At 33.0% G+C, this 17,216-nt stretch overlaps 4 protein-coding genes across 5 annotated transcripts in view; 2 read left to right on the top strand and 2 right to left on the bottom strand.

The window, feature by feature from the left end:
- Nucleotides 1-3,575: 3,575 nt before the first annotated feature.
- LOC119836994 (dual specificity protein phosphatase 23-like) lies at nucleotides 3,576-6,287 on the top strand. The gene is made up of 3 exons (XM_038362472.1): nucleotides 3,576-4,257; nucleotides 5,214-5,337; nucleotides 6,085-6,287. Exons 1-3 carry the CDS (start codon nucleotides 3,838-3,840, stop codon nucleotides 6,231-6,233), a joined length of 693 nt encoding a protein of 230 aa, XP_038218400.1. The 5' UTR covers nucleotides 3,576-3,837; the 3' UTR covers nucleotides 6,234-6,287.
- An 820-nt stretch (nucleotides 6,288-7,107) lies between these two features.
- LOC119837033 (dual specificity protein phosphatase 23-like) lies at nucleotides 7,108-10,288 on the top strand. Of its 2 annotated transcripts, XM_038362516.1 has the most exons (4): nucleotides 7,108-7,260; nucleotides 8,096-8,520; nucleotides 9,299-9,422; nucleotides 9,874-10,288. In XM_038362516.1, exons 2-4 carry the CDS (start codon nucleotides 8,107-8,109, stop codon nucleotides 10,146-10,148), a joined length of 813 nt encoding a protein of 270 aa, XP_038218444.1. In that variant the 5' UTR covers nucleotides 7,108-7,260; nucleotides 8,096-8,106; the 3' UTR covers nucleotides 10,149-10,288. The 2 variants fall into 2 exon arrangements, with proteins under 2 accessions (XP_038218444.1, XP_038218443.1); XM_038362515.1 differs by lacking the exon at nucleotides 7,108-7,260 and having other exon boundaries at nucleotides 7,735-8,520.
- Nucleotides 10,289-10,428: 140 nt separating this feature from the next.
- Nucleotides 10,429-12,144, bottom strand: LOC119837034 (26S proteasome non-ATPase regulatory subunit 9). Its single transcript, XM_038362517.1, has 3 exons — nucleotides 11,796-12,144; nucleotides 11,438-11,673; nucleotides 10,429-10,934 (listed from the first exon to the last, which is right to left on the bottom strand). The coding sequence occupies exons 1-3, from the start codon at nucleotides 12,004-12,006 to the stop codon at nucleotides 10,722-10,724; spliced, it is 660 nt and encodes a 219-aa protein (XP_038218445.1). The 5' UTR covers nucleotides 12,007-12,144; the 3' UTR covers nucleotides 10,429-10,721.
- Nucleotides 12,145-13,185: 1,041 nt separating this feature from the next.
- Nucleotides 13,186-17,216, bottom strand: part of LOC119836902 — a 130,517-nt gene continuing 126,486 nt past the window's right edge. Inside the window, 5 exon segments of the mRNA XM_038362354.1 lie at nucleotides 13,186-14,669; nucleotides 14,821-14,913; nucleotides 15,615-15,965; nucleotides 16,527-16,595; nucleotides 16,940-17,102. Coding sequence (XP_038218282.1) covers nucleotides 14,477-14,669; nucleotides 14,821-14,913; nucleotides 15,615-15,965; nucleotides 16,527-16,595; nucleotides 16,940-17,102 — 869 coding nt within the window. The 3' untranslated portion in view covers nucleotides 13,186-14,476.

Raw genomic sequence — 17,216 nt, 5'->3', positions numbered from 1 at the left:
GAAGAATAGAAAATTTTGATCACAAGGCGGGATTCGAACCCGCGTCTTTTTGCCAAACCGTAGCAACGCCTAGCCTCTCGGCCACCCGTGATCCCGCCACAGTATGCAGCAGCAGTTTATGTGCCTAAGGGAGCCCCCACGCCATCTATTATGATTAAATTAGTGGTTTGATTACGATTCCCGCCTCGTGATCAAATTTTTTCTATGCTTTAAAAATTTCTCAGTGGCTAAATACCTATTATATATGCTTAACTATTGTCCATGATGATGATAAATAATCTTTGACGACCTTAAATGCTTTTAAATCGCGATATTTTTTAAATATATGAGTAGCAATCATAGTACGTCATAGTGCACTAGCTGTTGCCTGCAGCTTCGCCCGCGTGATCAAAATAAATTCGTGGTACAAACTTTCCCTTTTTTGTCCCCTTGGAGGCAGAATTTGTCAAAATCTTTTCTCAGCTTATGTCTACATTATAGCAGCTATCTACAAAATTCTGCCCAATCGGTCGAGTTTGGGCTGTTGATTGATCAGTCAGTTAGTTATATTTGCGTTTTATATATTTAGATTTTCCTATTATTCCGAAATTTGAATATTAATAATCGCAAATTGACTTATTAATAAAAAAATTATGGGCGTTCCTATTTGAAAAAGAAAAACTGCAGTGAAGTAGGTATGAGTTCCCGCCAAAAATATAAATGGCGGATTATAAGAGCAATAAAGAGGGAAAGAAACAATTTTCTTATTAGAGATAGCACAAAACACAAGTAAAATACATTCTATTTCTGCTTTAAGATGTCACAGCTGATGCAATGATGGAAAATTTAGGCATATATCTTTAATTATATATTATTGTCTTTGCGGCCCGGTTTTGCATTTGTTATAGCATGTCTAATTACAAAGATAACCTAGTATCCAATTTAATCATCATTCTGTTTCATTTCATTTAAAACGAGAGAAAGAGATAGGTTTATTATCTATACAATCGACATTGCATAAAATTTTCCCTTAAAATTATTGCGCAAAAAAAAAAATTCAAATATTATTTATATTTTTAACATTCTATGGCTTACATTCCACTATAGCCTGATACAAACAAACTTTAACTGTCTGTATGTTCATCAAAATGGATTTTAGCGATATTTTTCACAATGAAAGTTATGGAAGTAAGAGATAATGTTTAACAAATAATGTTTTGTTTGCTGTATATTCCTTACTATGTTTTTTTCTTATAAATTTCAATAATAAAAACGTCGATATTTTAATAAAATAGGAAAATATTCGTCCAAAAGGAGAGTGTTCATTGATAGACTACCACACTATTTATAACAAACTCAATAATATTGTAGAATCTGTTAATTTTATCGCTTCTTTAGGATCATTTGCTATTAATAGATGCATATAAATACTAAATGAATTTAGAAACTAAAGACTTATCGGAGTTTCATACATATATCACGTTTTAATCCACTGAAAAGTCTTTAAATTCTAATAAAATTTTAGATGAATATATTTGCTACATAGAATCTGAGTGTTATAGCACTGTTAAAATTTCTATTAGTCGTGTACTTAATGGGAGTTATGCCTTAATATTGTATTTTATACAATAATACTGTTTGTTCTTTATGATGCTTTAGATTAAGTCTCCACTTCCTATGGAAGGTGCTAACGTTCATGTTTTCGAGATTGAAATTATAACAAATTATGAATTTATCCATTAAAGTATTCGTTAATTTATTATAATCATGTTAGAAGTTATTATAATTATTTTTCATTATTCATTAGCAACTTCTCTGGAATATATGTACTTTTATAATTGAAAGTTAACTGTTAAATGATACAAATTTACATTCCAATTATGGTTAAATCGTGCCTTGAATCTCTTATACTGTTGCAAATCGGTAACGTTGTTATTATTCGCTCGAAATGTTGTTTCGACATCGTTAAATACATTATATAGTTTGTGGCCTAATATAGTGCCTTGGGGTACTCCGTAGAACAATAGTATGTATAGAAAATATTTTCCTGCGATACAATTAGTGTTTGTTACTTGTATATTGTTTTAATTACAATTTTTTTTTTATTAAAACGCGACATTTTTCTATTATGTATGTAAGGTACTTTTTGATTGGAAGCAAAGTGATTATTGTCTGTTCGTAAGCAGAAAACTTATATTAATTTTTAATTAATCTTGTATATCAATTATTTTAGTTTTAGAATAATATCTAGATCAAAGTATTTTAGATATTAGAGCTTATTTTAGTTTATTATTTGCTAAAGATATACCTAAGGTTCTGAGGTTGAGGTGAGGATACTGTCACATATCAAATACGCCTTTATAGCATCGTCAGTGATCACACTATCTATGGGTTTCGTATTTATTCCGTTCGAAAGTACTTACGTCAATTATCGAGTTTACATTCCATTTATATACCGATGAAGAGTCTAATTTTTGTAATTTTATATTTTAAAATATAGTATTAGATCGCTTGAGATGTGATATCCTTATTGCATTCCATCACTATGCTATTATCGGAAGTTGTCTTATTTTGCAAATGGCATGTGACATTTATTTTTTATTCTTTTAGATTCACCACTTACTGATAGTCATTTTCCTGATATGTTATTTGTCATTGTATCTGACAGATAAGCTCATAGAACACCAAAATGTTTTAAAATTTGCCAAAAGTCGTAAAAAGACATCTCTTTTTTTAAATAATTATTTAGGTCTTATTTCATACTGCTTTCATTTTTTTCAAATAAAAAATATTTTCTCACGTAAATGTTACATGTCATAAATTTGTATTTTTCTTATAATTTCGTATGTACTTAATATGTGAATTTAAAAGTGACACATCATTTCCAATCAATTGGCTCAAAAATTTTGGTCAAATGTAATTTAGAATGAATTAATCGGTATGGTTTAGAAGATAGATATTTACACCTTAGTTAGTTTACACCTGTGTTGTATGGAATTAAATATTATACTTTATTGATATTGTTTTTTTATTTTCCTTAAATTCTTATTTAAGTAATGGACTAGGATGAGAAAAAGGATACAGGGCTACGGATCTGCCAATCGCCCAACTACACAAAAAGTATGTTACTATTTCACGCTGATAATCTATGGGCTGTGGTTGGCCTAATTCGTGATGAAGTGTGCTCGACTCCCACATTCAGAAATAAGACAAAACGAAAATATTTTGAAATTAACCCTTAATTTAAAAGTATGAATTGTCGATACACACATTCATTAACAGACCGCCGCAAATTTCAAAAAAATATAATTATTAACATTAAGTAAAATTTACCTTTTATGGTATTTACAAATGCATTTTTTTTTACACAACAAAAACGTTTCCGATGCGTGCGTTCAATTAAAGATACTCATTGTCAAGACAACAAGGGAAGAAATTCATTCATGAACATCTGCCAGCAGTTTCTCTCGTTAAATACACATCATAATGAAATTAGCGTCATTGCTCAAAACGAACAAAAATAAACGAAACGCGTGAAAGTAAAATTTATTACATTCGCTTTACGTCTGTTTAATAACAACGACGCAAAATAAAATCGCGTCTTATTACAGTAGTCGCATCTTTATATTGTCGGAATAAGAGCTATTATAATGTACTTTAAAAGTTACCAACCGTAAATAAATTCTGGCCAAGGTCTGGGTCTCCAGAAATAAATATTACATCCTCCAGAGAAAAGGGAAGCATGCCAACTTTTACGTTGTGTCGTCAGTCAATTGTAGAATACCGTTGATGATAGTCATTCGTAATAGCTGTGACTGAATTCAATTAAATAACGGTGAATTAAATTTTGGCGGCAAAATGGAGGAAGAATACTACCACGTGGTGACAAGAATGGAAGATATAACCGAACAAGATGACCGCCATTTGGCGGGCGCGAGGAAGGAAATAAGGAACGGAAATACGGACTTGACAGTAATTATACCTGAAAATCCGTTTCCCGAAATAGAAGTGGACGCTTACCCGCCGTTAAAGTTTTCGTGGGTTATCCCCAAGAAATTGGCGGCAATGGCCTTCCCTAGACATAAGGAGAATTTAAAATTTCTTGTCAATCAAGGTATAACGCATTTGGTCACACTGACGGCGGGAAAAAAACCACCAGTAGATGACGTACCAAGGTTGAAGTGGACAGAAATACCTGTGGAGGAGTTCGATGTCCCCACAGTAGAGCAGATAGAGAAATTCATAGACATTTGTAAGAAGGCCGATAAAAAAGGAGAGGTGAGTGCTAATTTGGCTTATATTATTATTAAAGAGTTGATCAACATTTAGTACCTTTACGACTTTCATAATATGGAAGTTTAAATCGAAAAAGTGATGCGACTGTAATTTAATTAATTAAAACTTTAATTACATTTTTATATAGCAACGGAATATCGGGATAAATAGTTATACCTATATGTTATTTCAGTTCTCCAGCTATCTACGTACCAAATTTCAATGCAATCGGTTCAGTAGTTTTTGCGTGAACACACACACATCCTTACAAACTTTCTCATTTATAATATAAGTAGGATAGGATAGAATGATTTAAATGGATAAAAAAAAATATCTAACATTTAATAACTTGGCAACCTTAACTTAACTTAGGCGGTAATCGAAATGAAAATATGCAATTGTTATTTAATTAGCTAGTGTGTAACTCAACAAATGTTTCAATATCGCTTATTTTAAAAATTTAACTAAACCGCCTTCAAATTGTTAGAACTAGATCAAAATTTAAGGAGATCACGCGGAAGGTAACATTTTCAAATAAATAAGAATCATCCAAATCAGTTCATCTAGTCGAAAGATCTGAGGTAAAAAACTAAAAAAAAATCTTTCTTAGTCTTAGTCTAAACTTTCTCCTATTTCGAAATCGGTTAATATAAAACCTTAACTATTTTATGACTTCTAAAGAAGAACATAATAAGAATTTTATCTTAAATATTGTGAAAACATACAGAAATGAATGAATAAATAATCGAATATTGTTTTTAGGAAAATTTTCTCCAGAATAGGGGGAAACTAATGAATAATTTAATTTTTCGTGGAGAAGAGGACGTGAATATAAAGATTCCTACCAGTAAACTCGGGAGATTCTTTAAACTAAATCTGTTATGTCTAGAACAAATTGAGCTCTCCTATTTCATTAAGCTTTTCAAACATTGTATGTCTTATTCTTAAATAATCTCCAGGTGCTTGGCATACACTGCAGACAGGGCAGAGGCCGTTCCGGAGTGATGCTCGCGTCCTACCTCGTGCATTTCCATCGATTCGACCCAGAGCAGGCGCTTAATGTTATTCGAATGATTCGACCTGGTAAGTTAACGAGTTTTGCTATTACTGCGGGAAATTAGAGTTGAATGTGTAGTATTAGATGGCGTGGGGTATCTCTATAGTCCCATAAAACCGAAAGAGTAGAAGAAATTCGATTGTTGATGCGTGATCTAACGATTTTGAGGCACCCCATTATCAAATTTTTGTCTATAATTTAAATTATACGTATATGAATAGTATACACTATAATGTACTCTATATATATAAATATATTCTATATTTTAAATTGCCTTGTGAAAAGCGTTTCTTCAGTCCACGATACTTACGAAAATCCTAAAAATAAGGGATGACATCCATTTGGATTTCGTAGGTATCTCTGTTTTCTTCCAGCCTATCCTAATGTCATATATTCTATAATGAAATTCTTCATCTTAAAAATATTGATATAAGAAGCTTTTAAAATTATGACGGGTAAATGACCTTTGCCTATGTTTATTTTTGCGATTGGTGAAAAGTAAACAGCTTGAGTAAGAGGGTAATAACCGGTAATAGAGCTGGGAGTTTTATTCTATATATCTATAATATTTTTATTTATTTTAATAAGAAACAAATTAAAGGATTCTAGAAAGATCTGACTTGAATATGCTAGATTACTAATACAATAGCTCATATTTGAAGGTCATTGGAAGTTTCCATAAGCTTTATCCAGTTTTTAATCTCCATCCATTTCTAAATCTGTCGCACACGTAATTTTCTGTTGATTACTATTTATTACATTAACTATTTCAGGATCGTGCGATTTCTGCGAGCAAGAGGAAGCGGTGGGACGGTATTACGAACGATTGACGGAAAATAATCCTCTACGCTTCGGTGTAAGCGGTGAAGTAATGGAAGAATTTATAGAAGCAGCTAAGGAATATACGAAAAAATCACTATAAAAATATATTCTTGAACTGTAGGCTAGGGCAAACTCGATTTTGCATTATTTAGTAAATAATGCAAAATCGAGTTTAATTAATTTTTATTACTGGCAACCTTGGTTCAAGCAACGTTCGTTGTTATGTTTTGTTTATTTGATCTATTTTTAGTGATACAGCTAGATTTTAGATTATTTTGCACTAGTTTTCATCAAAGCAGTCGTAAAATTAAATGACGGAATCGTTAATTCTTAATAGATGTACGAGACGTGTTTATATTGGCAAGGTTACACGGATGTATGATGTGAAATTATTGTTCTTTCATTTTATAGATAAATTTTATATCACTTTAAACATTTTCTTCTTTGAATTCAATACAATTACAGATACAATACCGTTTTAATAAATTTAATTAATGTAGGAAGTCTTGTATGAATAACGCTTTTATTTTTAATTTGATAATGTTATGAAAAAAACGTGTTTATAGAGAGAAAAACGACATTATTTTCATCTAGAATATTTTTCGTCAAAACACCGACCACGTGTTTTATATAAAAGTATGTATATTAATTAAAGCTCATTAAGTTTGTGCATTGACTGTGATGCTAAGTGTGATTTAGTTAAATATGTGTACCTGATATATTGTTTTTAAAATAATATATTGTTCGATTTATTTCTTTTCTTTTATTAACATCTATACTATAAAAAGTACCGTTGCCCGAAAAATAATGGTACCTAATTGGCTTATTTAAATATTCTAATCAAATTCTAAATATAGGCGTAACAATTTGATTGTCCTATTTAATTTGGCTGTATGCATTTTGATCAGTGTCGCGGTCTAGTTCCCGCCAATATCGATGCCAAAAAGTAAATTTTTGGCGGCAATCCAACTGATGTCAAACTTTCGATTCACCAGTCGCGCTTAAAATAATAGTTCAAGCTTATTAACAATACGATTAAAGTTGTATTATAAATCTGTCAACAGTATGTAAACCCGAAAGTGATATATATATATAATAAATTGCGTGCTGTAACAAAGAAAGTGTAGGTTAGTGTTGTGTTTTCGGTTCCCGTGAACAAAATCAGTTTGTGAAGCTGTACTTGTGTTATTGACGTTTCAAATGAATCTTTGGTTATTGCGTACTAATAGAAATGTTGCCAATGTCATTCAAAGGCCATAAATTATAACAAAAGTTTAGGAAAACAAATACCTTATGCAAAAAATGTAACTACTTGTAACTGAAAGCGTTATCATCTCACACAATATCCTTACTAATATGCAAAAATATATTTGTTTGTCTGTTTGCCTGTCATGTTACGTCGCAACACAGCAATTGTGATTTATATATGATTTTTGGCTACTTTAACTACGACATAGGTTTTATTATAATGGAGAACTCCTTGAATGATTCGCATTTGAATAACTCCAAAATTTCCATCAGGGGGCGTTCATAAAACGTAAAGTGATTTTTTTTATTTTTTTTTCTCACTCCCCCGTTGGTGAGATTTTATTCAACCCTCTCCCGCAATCCCCAATCTCACGTGAGATTTTTCAAAATGTGGGTTGCTACACGTAAACGCTTAAGTAGAGCGTCGAAGTATGAATAAAATTATTTTCGTTGGAACAAATTAGTGAAGATTAAGCATGTACAATCTCGATGAACAATCTGCATATATATCAGAAAAAAAAATTGCGTGATATTTGTCGAAACCCTCCAACCCCCCTCACTCTCTCCAATGTAAGATTAGATGAGATTTGACTCGACCCTCTCTATCCCTCAAACCTTACGTAATTTATGGACGTCCCCTCATTAGGTACCTAACACTACAATTTTCTAGGTGACAAGTAGTTATCTCCCATATTTATACTATAAATTTTATAGTCAGCTTAATAATGTCCACATTACGAGCTGGACCCAATGTAAAGTTGGCGAAGATTTTCTACAAATATGAGGACCGAGAGAAGAAGACAGAGGAACAAGTTGTTCAGAAAGAAGTAGTTAAAAATGAAGAAATTGAAATCGAGCGGGAACCAGTCGAATCCTATCCACCATACAATTTCTCGTGGTTTGTCGAAGGCAAGGTTGCTGGGATGGGTTGGCCACAAACAGCTGCCAATCTGAACTACCTAGCAGACGTTGGAATTAACCATATAATAACTCTGTCCCCGGAAAGAATACCACCTCTGATGCATTGTGACAAGAAAATGAAATGGACGGAAATCAAAATCAAGGAGTTTTCAGCGCCGACTTTGAAACAAATTATTAAATTCATTGAAATATGCAAGAGGGCTGAAATGATGGGAGAGGTTTGTATTTTACTATTTAATCAACTTACCTACGTAGTAATATGGTACCTCACATTGTTAAAATATTTTTATAGGTTTTACAGTAAAATATGTAGATAACACAGTGCTGCCAACCTATTTCTTTCAATTTTTATATCCGTCTCCCCAACAATAAACACCAATAAATTACAATCTTACTTTACTTACTACCCGAAATTATATATTATAAAATCTATCAACCTCAATCTGGTTATTTGTGAAATGTACATTCAATATCATAGGTTAGGTTAGGTTTGGTGTATTTAAAAAGTAAATAGCAACAGGCACAACAACCGCGAAGCGCACCTTACCGAAGTTAAAGAAAGGTAATTTCTCGGCGTGATACATAACTGCAATATATAAGTATGATAGTCTAACAAATAGTACGTACCTTAAATTGCAAGCAAATGATTCGAATCACATTGGTCGACACATATAAATTTCTCGGAATGATGCGTATGATTATATGATTATTGATTGATGATAATATAACCACAGATAACGTAAATTAAACACTTAGTTATGTACTGGTTTAACGAATAATAATGCGTTAAATTGCGAGCAAATGTTACGAATTACAGATTTTTCGACATATTTCAATCTTGCGCGTGAAATAATAATCTAACGAATTTTACACTGACGGCGATAGAACATCATACGAAATATTGTTGCTTTATAATTGCTCTAGATAGCCTTGTATATATTGATTTTACATATTATTATATATAGCTATTTGTATTTCGTTCGTATTATAATGTAGGTTATAGCTGTACACTGCCGACACGGTCGTGGACGCACCGGCACTATGCTTGCTTGCTACTTAGTCTTCTTCCAAAACATGGCACCTGAACGAGCTGTCCTTACAACTAGGTTGAGAAGACCAGGTCAGTGGCGTGTGGTTCATCAGTTAGTTTCTAATAAGCCCCTCGTTGCAATGAATTAATCTGGGAGTGATCACTTTTAAGTGATGAGGTTTTTACCTAATTCTTAATTTAGTTTCGTTCGTGTAAATATTTTGCAGTCACAATAAAATAAGTAAACATTAACACAGATTAAGTACTTTGTGGGAAAATCCATTTTTATGTAATATATTCCAAGCTGACAATGTATTTTTTTAATTAATGGTTTGCGAAGTAATATTAACATAGACATAGTTTGTGACCTGAGCAAGGACATTTGATAGGTTATACCTAAATAGAATGAAAATCTAACAGTAATGGGATCTATGCAGTGAAATACTAAACTTCAAACAAAACCGTTCCGTTTAACTTTCATATTCTTACAGAAATTTAAAATTCATTGTAATTTCATAAAATTACTAATTATCCATTACAGGTTCATGCGAAACATACGAACAAGAGAAAATTGTCTGCTATTACCATGACTGCCTCCGCGGTACAGTGACTAAGCCGGACTATCGCTTGGTGGATGATAAACTATATTTTGATTATACTATGAAATACACATATGATCACTCGGATGAAGAATCAGACGACACCCAAGAAGAAGTAGACGAGAAAAAAACATTGAAGGAAAGAGTTCATGAGGCCATTTTAAAGGCAAAACCAAAAACTGCTGCAATGGTTATTAATCATAAAATTTATTTTTAATTATAGTTCCAATCTTTGATTACTGATATAATTTGTTATAATCTGTGGTTATTGTAATAAAAATATCTTTGTTTTATTTGTTATAAAGGGTTTGTAGATAAATTTTCGGTTCTTGCGAGTAATAAATACACCAAGAATACGTTTACAAAATTTACACATTTCCTGCAACAATAGATTGTTGTTATACTTTTATGAATGGATTTTCTTAAAAATTCACATTGGATGAAAGCATAATTAATTACAAACAGTTTGATTTGTGTGCAAAAAAATTAAATTACATATTACTGACGAACCAATTTACAACAAACCAACTTAAACAAGCTTATAAATACTTGTTTTTTTTACTCATATTACAATACAGTAAGGAATTTTTAAGACATTTCTTATAAAGAAAAACTTCCAGTTAACAATTACAATTACCTACTTAAGAAACTGTAAACAACAAAATCCATTACATGAAAATTTTGCATTAAAATCATCTCATCTGCTCATAGTCTTGTGATTGATTGCAGGTCTTATATAAAAAAAGGAATAAAATAACACAAAAGTTGCCATACATAAAATCTAATCATCCTATAATCTTCGTATCTGGCAACCCAGCAACCCAGGTTGTTCCCAAGGCCTAGGCACAACTGTAATGGATTGTACTGCATCATTTCTCCGCACCCTCACTTGAATCCTTTGACCAACTGAATGTGACACTATTTGGTGCACCTGTGTTACATCTGTGAAATTGTCGTGGTTTATTGAACCAAACTGAACAATTTCATCATTTTCACAGAGCCCCTGAAAGTTAAAAAAGTTCATAATATTATATTAAGTTTATAATTATGGCGTAAATACTGTGTGAATCCTTGTAATTGTTATTTCTACACTTAATATTATAAAACAGTGTGGAAATAAAAATAATGGTTAGATTTGATATTTAAAGTTTATTTGAAACAACAGAACTCAATAAATATTTGGTTGATGTTAAAAAATATTTATTAAACTTATAACTCGGAACCTCATGTCAGGTAGTCATTATATGACAATCATCAATATATTTATGTCACATTTATAATTTTACTAGCTTTTGCCCATGGCTTTGCATGCACTAAATTTGTGTAGTTTAATAGATGTTATCATACATATCAACATTTCACTTGAATCACTCTATAGGAAGACCCCATCAAAATCCATTGCATAGTTTTAAAGATTTAAGCATACATAGGGACAGATGGTGAAAGTGACTTTATATTATACTATGTAGTGATTTCTATTGAAAATTCTATATATTATATACTTACAGCAAGGTCAGCAGGGGAACCATCTTGTACAAATCCAACAATGGCAAAGCTCTGGCCTGCATCATTACCATTCATAGCACTGTGGCCGTTCATAGAACTATGACCATTTGTGTGGTTCTGAACAGAATCTATTCTACGTGATGTACCTTGCCCATTTGACCCTACAAAACTTGAGTGAACTTCTGTAAGACCTCTTTCTATTTGTTTCATTATTTCTTTATGGTCGTTCTGCAAGCCTGTAAAAATATAATACAAAAATATGTAAGGAGATAATGCAATTTTTTTCTATACAGATTTAAGCCACTATTAACTCTTTATTTTTTTTCACTTTACTACTGTTTGTGTATCGATTACTTACATATTATCCTATGCCTTGCATGTCTAACTTTATAAACATCGATATCATTACGCGGAAAGCCATCGCAATCTACTAAAGCATCCTGCATTCCCACATTATTTGTTTCCAAAATTGCAGTTTGGTCCCGAATTTCACTCTCAATGCGGTCTTTTTCTTGCATCAACTTCATTACTCGATCTCTTGCTGGTCCGTCCATATTATATCCAACCATGGTGAGTTGTTTACTCGACAAATGTAATATTGACTAGTAGTAATGTGTTTGTCTGTTTGTTTGTTAATAATAAATGTAATATTAACTAGTAGTAATGTGAATAAAATCAAAACAAACTTTTACTCTTATGTCACTTACAATGACACTACAAAACTCATGCTTCGTGAATCATCTGACGTATTGTAGTGTTGCTAGATTAGAAAAAAAAGTTGTTAAAACGAAGGAATACCGGTATACCAATAACAAATACCGAATTATTCATAATATTAACTAATATTATGAAAATAATTAAGATAAAATCTGTTGTTAGCTAGCTCCTGAGAGCGCGATTAATCAACAGTTAATCTAAACAGAATGATTGTTAATTTCCTATATTGGTATTGTTAGGGATCATTCATCGTGTTGTTCTTACGATATAATATTCTATTGTATTGTATATCTCTCAGAAATTAAATGTAATAAAACAAAATTAAATTAGGTACTATTAGAAACTACTTATTAAAGTTTTATAGAAAGTTAAGAGTTGCAAGTACACTAATTTCAGTTTTGAACATGTCGTGGAAACATTATACACATTGATTCAAGAGAATTTTGTGAGATATTACAGTATATATAAGACCAACGTTAAGTACAAATTTAAAATTTACAAATTTGTGCGCATCATGTTATTTTGTCACGAAGTATTTTCGGATTTCCCATAGGAATTTATAATTCAGAAATAAGTACCACTTCCTAGATCTTATTATAATACTACATTTACTTAATTTGTCCAAGTAGTTTATGTGTGAAACACAGGAGCGACCTTACCTACTGCGAGGCTCCGGGAGGTAGTCCTTCGGGAAGTGTGTAATGCGAAAGTAGAGCTGGTATGTGTACGATAGAATTTGCGTTGCAAAACATTTTATATCAAAGTTTAAAAATTTACAACATTAACTAACAGGGAGATGTAGTTTTTTCCTGGGACTAAATTTTTAATTAAAACACAATAATCTAACGAATAAGCTATTTCATTTTCGATTGAAAGAAGGGCTAAAAGTCTATCTTGTGTTGTTACAATTTTCTTGGGTATATGCGCCGGGCCTATGCAAGAGCGGGCCCCGTATGATTGCTGCGTTTGCGCTGTTTAGGAACAAGTAGGATCTGTTGCGGGGAACGGATTGTTTAATGAAAAACCATAAATAATTGTTACATTTTATTTTGAAATCAATGAGATTTTAAACTGTAGCTCTTCAGAATCATTTACAAAAAATATTGCAAGCTTTAGTAGTATATTTGCTTCGATTTTACATAAATAACAAATACAACAATGATTTAAATAAAATGACCAGATTAATAGTTTTACAATAATTATATTTCTAATAATAATAGATGCTTAATTGTAAAGTCAGAATTATAATAAAAAAATAACAAGTAAATGTGAGTGTTGGTTAACATTTAAGGAAGGTTACATTTTTAAAGCGTTTTTTTTTCATAATATATAAAAGTATTCTTAGATTTATTAAGTAAATGTCTTTTGTGTCGACAAATGTACTTTAGTATTACTTAAAAATAAAAGTCCGCTGTGGAATTTCGTTACAATGAGCACATTTTTGCTAAATTGTTGAAATACGTAACAACTCTGGCGATAGTCATTAAGTATTTCAACTGTATTTATGAACAGAAAATCTTACAGTAATCACAATAAATATTGTGCAAATAAAATAAATTACATACATAATGTAATAAAAATCCACGTAAATTCAAAAACAATTACGCTGTATTCACGAAATAAGAAACATGATTGTGCATTACAAAGAAATTATCTCTATTATCACCTTTCGATTATCGACAATCGCTTTCACACCTTGCAACAACCCGCACAGTCTGGCGTAACTATGCCGGCGTATCAACAGTGAAAAGTCATTATCGACAATCCCACGACGAACAAAATAGTCCCTAAAGAAAACATAAAAATTTAATCACACTCGATGTCTCAACTTCGAGACGAATTACGTATTAAATATACACTAACAATTATGGCAACATTGACAATAAATAAGACAAAGGTATATTCACATTAATGAAAGAAAATAAATGTTGAAAACGACCAAATAGAGAAAGACTACAGAACTTAGTCGAATAGAATTTGCTCGGTAGAAAAAAATACAAGGCAACAAGTGCAGACTTTGTGTTTATCACTACATCTATAGTTATCAACTACAAGCCACATTCGCAAAATTCATTTTTTACAAGCTTGGCTCGATTCGCGAATCGGTTAATTCATTGTTAGTAATAAATATAATATCGGCACTGGGGATCGCTTCGACTAACATTATTAGGCTCGTTACATAATTTGTTAGATAAATTTCAGCTATAATAAACGTTACACGTATGCAAATAATAGATTGCGCGTGTATTCAATTACCGTCAAAGCGATGCGCATACGGCGCGATATTTGAATAAAGAACGTCGTTTTTGTTACAGTTTTCGTCTAAAGTCGGAATGGTTCTCGTTTCTCGGTAGTTCGCGATGTGGCCGAGGGGCGGCGCGCGGCCGCGCCGGGCGCGCCGGGCGACGCGGGCGCGCCGCTGTCCGACGCGTCCGACGGCTTGCGCAGCAGACGCGACGTCGCCGTCTGCTGCCCCGGCCGCACCGGTGTCGTGCTGCCCGACGGCGTTCTTTGCCTGTCACACGCACACAGTTAACTTATCTCCCTTAACTTTCGACACACCATGCAAGAAAGCATTCAAGACAACCCCATACGACTACGAAGAAATTTATAGCTATTATAAATCAAACCAAACGTCAAAACTACGAAGTACACAGCGAGATTACCTAAAGTGGCTAGTGTTAGTGTTGTGCTCCTTAGGTACCGGTATTCGACTTCTGCTAGGCGTTTGTCCGTCGGTCGAGGCAAACGAACCACTCCTATGTTGATGATGTTAGCGAGCACAGAGACAGACAGATTAGAAAACAGATAACAAGAAGAATATTGTTTTATTAGTGCACATGATTTCATTACTATTGATGTGAAAGATAAAGTATTAATTTGCATAGGTAAAACAAAAAAATATCATATCGATAAATTATTATTCTGTGACAATTGCATATTGTTTTTATCTAATTATTTCATTTAAATCGCTGATAACAGTCGTGTTTATTTATAGTGTACAAATAAAGGTGCATGTGCAATAATAAAACAAGAAACAATATACAATAAGGCTGTGATTTATGAAAGCTACATAATATAACAGAGTGCTGATATAAGATGATACACATTTTCACCAATGTCGTCAAAATCAAAATGCTTTGCATTAATTCACTTTTATGAAAGCCAACAAACAGTGCTAGGTTAGTCCTCAAGCTATGTATATATAAGTGTTAAATTAAATTATGCACCAAGCAATATGTTGTCGCGACAAATACAAGCTATGATCAATAATGGGATAATTTGTGGAGGGTGATACCTACGTGATATTTTGAATAAATGAAACGATTTTTTTTTATCTATATGTCATGTAGTTTCAAATATTTAGAGTGATAACTGATAGGCGATGGTATCATGTGAAATTAAAAATGATCATCAATACAATCGGGCCAAAAACAAAGCTAACACTAGAAGCCTGTACCCTTTAACGTCGCGTTGGGTTGGTTTCGATGCGTCCCCGCTCGATTCGCTTATGTTACTTTCGTATTCATTGTCGCTCGTCATTCCCGATATACTGAACAGGGAGGAATCGTCTTCTGGACTCCTTTGGTCCGACTTAGGATCTTGGGATATGGGGCTAGGATCTTGTGATGTTTCACGAGAGTGCGACTTGACAGATTTCAGTCTTCTTTCAACAGATGGCGATCGTTGGGATCGATTGCCGACGTAGATCGGGATTTTGGTCGAACCTTGGGTTTGGAATGCAGGATGATTGTGGGATAAGGACTTAGGATGCTCAGACGCCATTGAAGATGGCTGGGAATGTGTCGAGCTGTGTTTAATCCGTGTTAAGAATCGATGCATGTGGAAAGGAAAAGATAAAAAATACATGTTACTATTTTTCTTTTAATATTTACTTATAAATAAATATGTTAATATATTTATACCACACTAGCTTTAGATGTTAATAGATTTGATCTAGCTGACATGCTTCTGACAAACTTAAGTACACCTTTTGCACAATTTTATAAGCAATCCCACCACCATACTTATGAAATTTCAATGACAGTACAAAGACAAGAAAAAATTTGGCGAAATAATTTGCAGGAAGTGCATGTTTTCCTCGCTGCTACGTATAAAAATCACCCCAGCAACCAATTCTCGTGCTCCTTATGTGCATGTCCAAACTGATATAATCGCAATAAGAAACGTAATTTGCATATATCAAACAAAAATATGTTTAAACAGTTACATCTTCTCATAATAAGTTTATCGTCGGTGCCATGCCGGTATTTATATTAAGCATCCCGATTCAGATTGCGATCACATTGAAAACAACGCGCCACCTCAGTCATTCAAAAACAGTTCTAGCATTGTCAATCATTCAGTGTACCTCACTAACGCGGGCACCGGTGACAGTGTCGGTATACTGGAAGTGCGGTACATCGCGCCGCTATGATACCTGCCCAGACCCGTTTAAACCAATTGTAATTACTATATTTATATTAGCCGAAAGTATTTTTACATTAACAAGTAGATAATTAAATACAAGAAAACCATAGAAACACACAACCCTGTACTCTATTGAATTGACATTTTCGTTTTAATGATTATACTGGCCGTAGATTATATATACAATGTAAAGATGTTTCATTTATCGAGAGAGTGTGCCTCGATGGCTTTTTGTTTTTAAGAAAACGGTTGTAACAGTAGCTCGTCGGAACTCGTTCAAAAATTTCATCTAACACGCACAGGGTATCAAATATAAAATTAATAATTTAAAAACGTTATGAAAATTTAACGCACCTTCCACTAGCTGGTGTTAAAAACCCTGTGGGAGTTCTCGGTCGCGATCCGCCGTTGGGTGTCGTGACTCCCAACTTGCTGGCCGTGGCGGCGGCGCGGGCGAGCGACGCCCGCGTGTTGGTTACCTTTCGCATCGGAATGCGAGATGGCGTTAATACATCATCTGCAGAAAACACGTAGCGAAATATTATTGGCGAAATCTGTACAGCTGTTCACGCCTGATGCCGTGACCAAGGGGCATGAGGATTCATGTTTCTAGAGATTAATTTCAAAGTAA

The sequence above is a fragment of the Zerene cesonia genome, chromosome 26 (genome assembly GCF_012273895.1).
Source record: "Zerene cesonia ecotype Mississippi chromosome 26, Zerene_cesonia_1.1, whole genome shotgun sequence".
NCBI lineage: Eukaryota > Metazoa > Arthropoda > Insecta > Lepidoptera > Pieridae > Zerene > Zerene cesonia.
The sequence above is the reverse complement of the archived record's forward strand: the minus strand, read 5'-3'. Positions and strand labels throughout refer to the sequence as shown.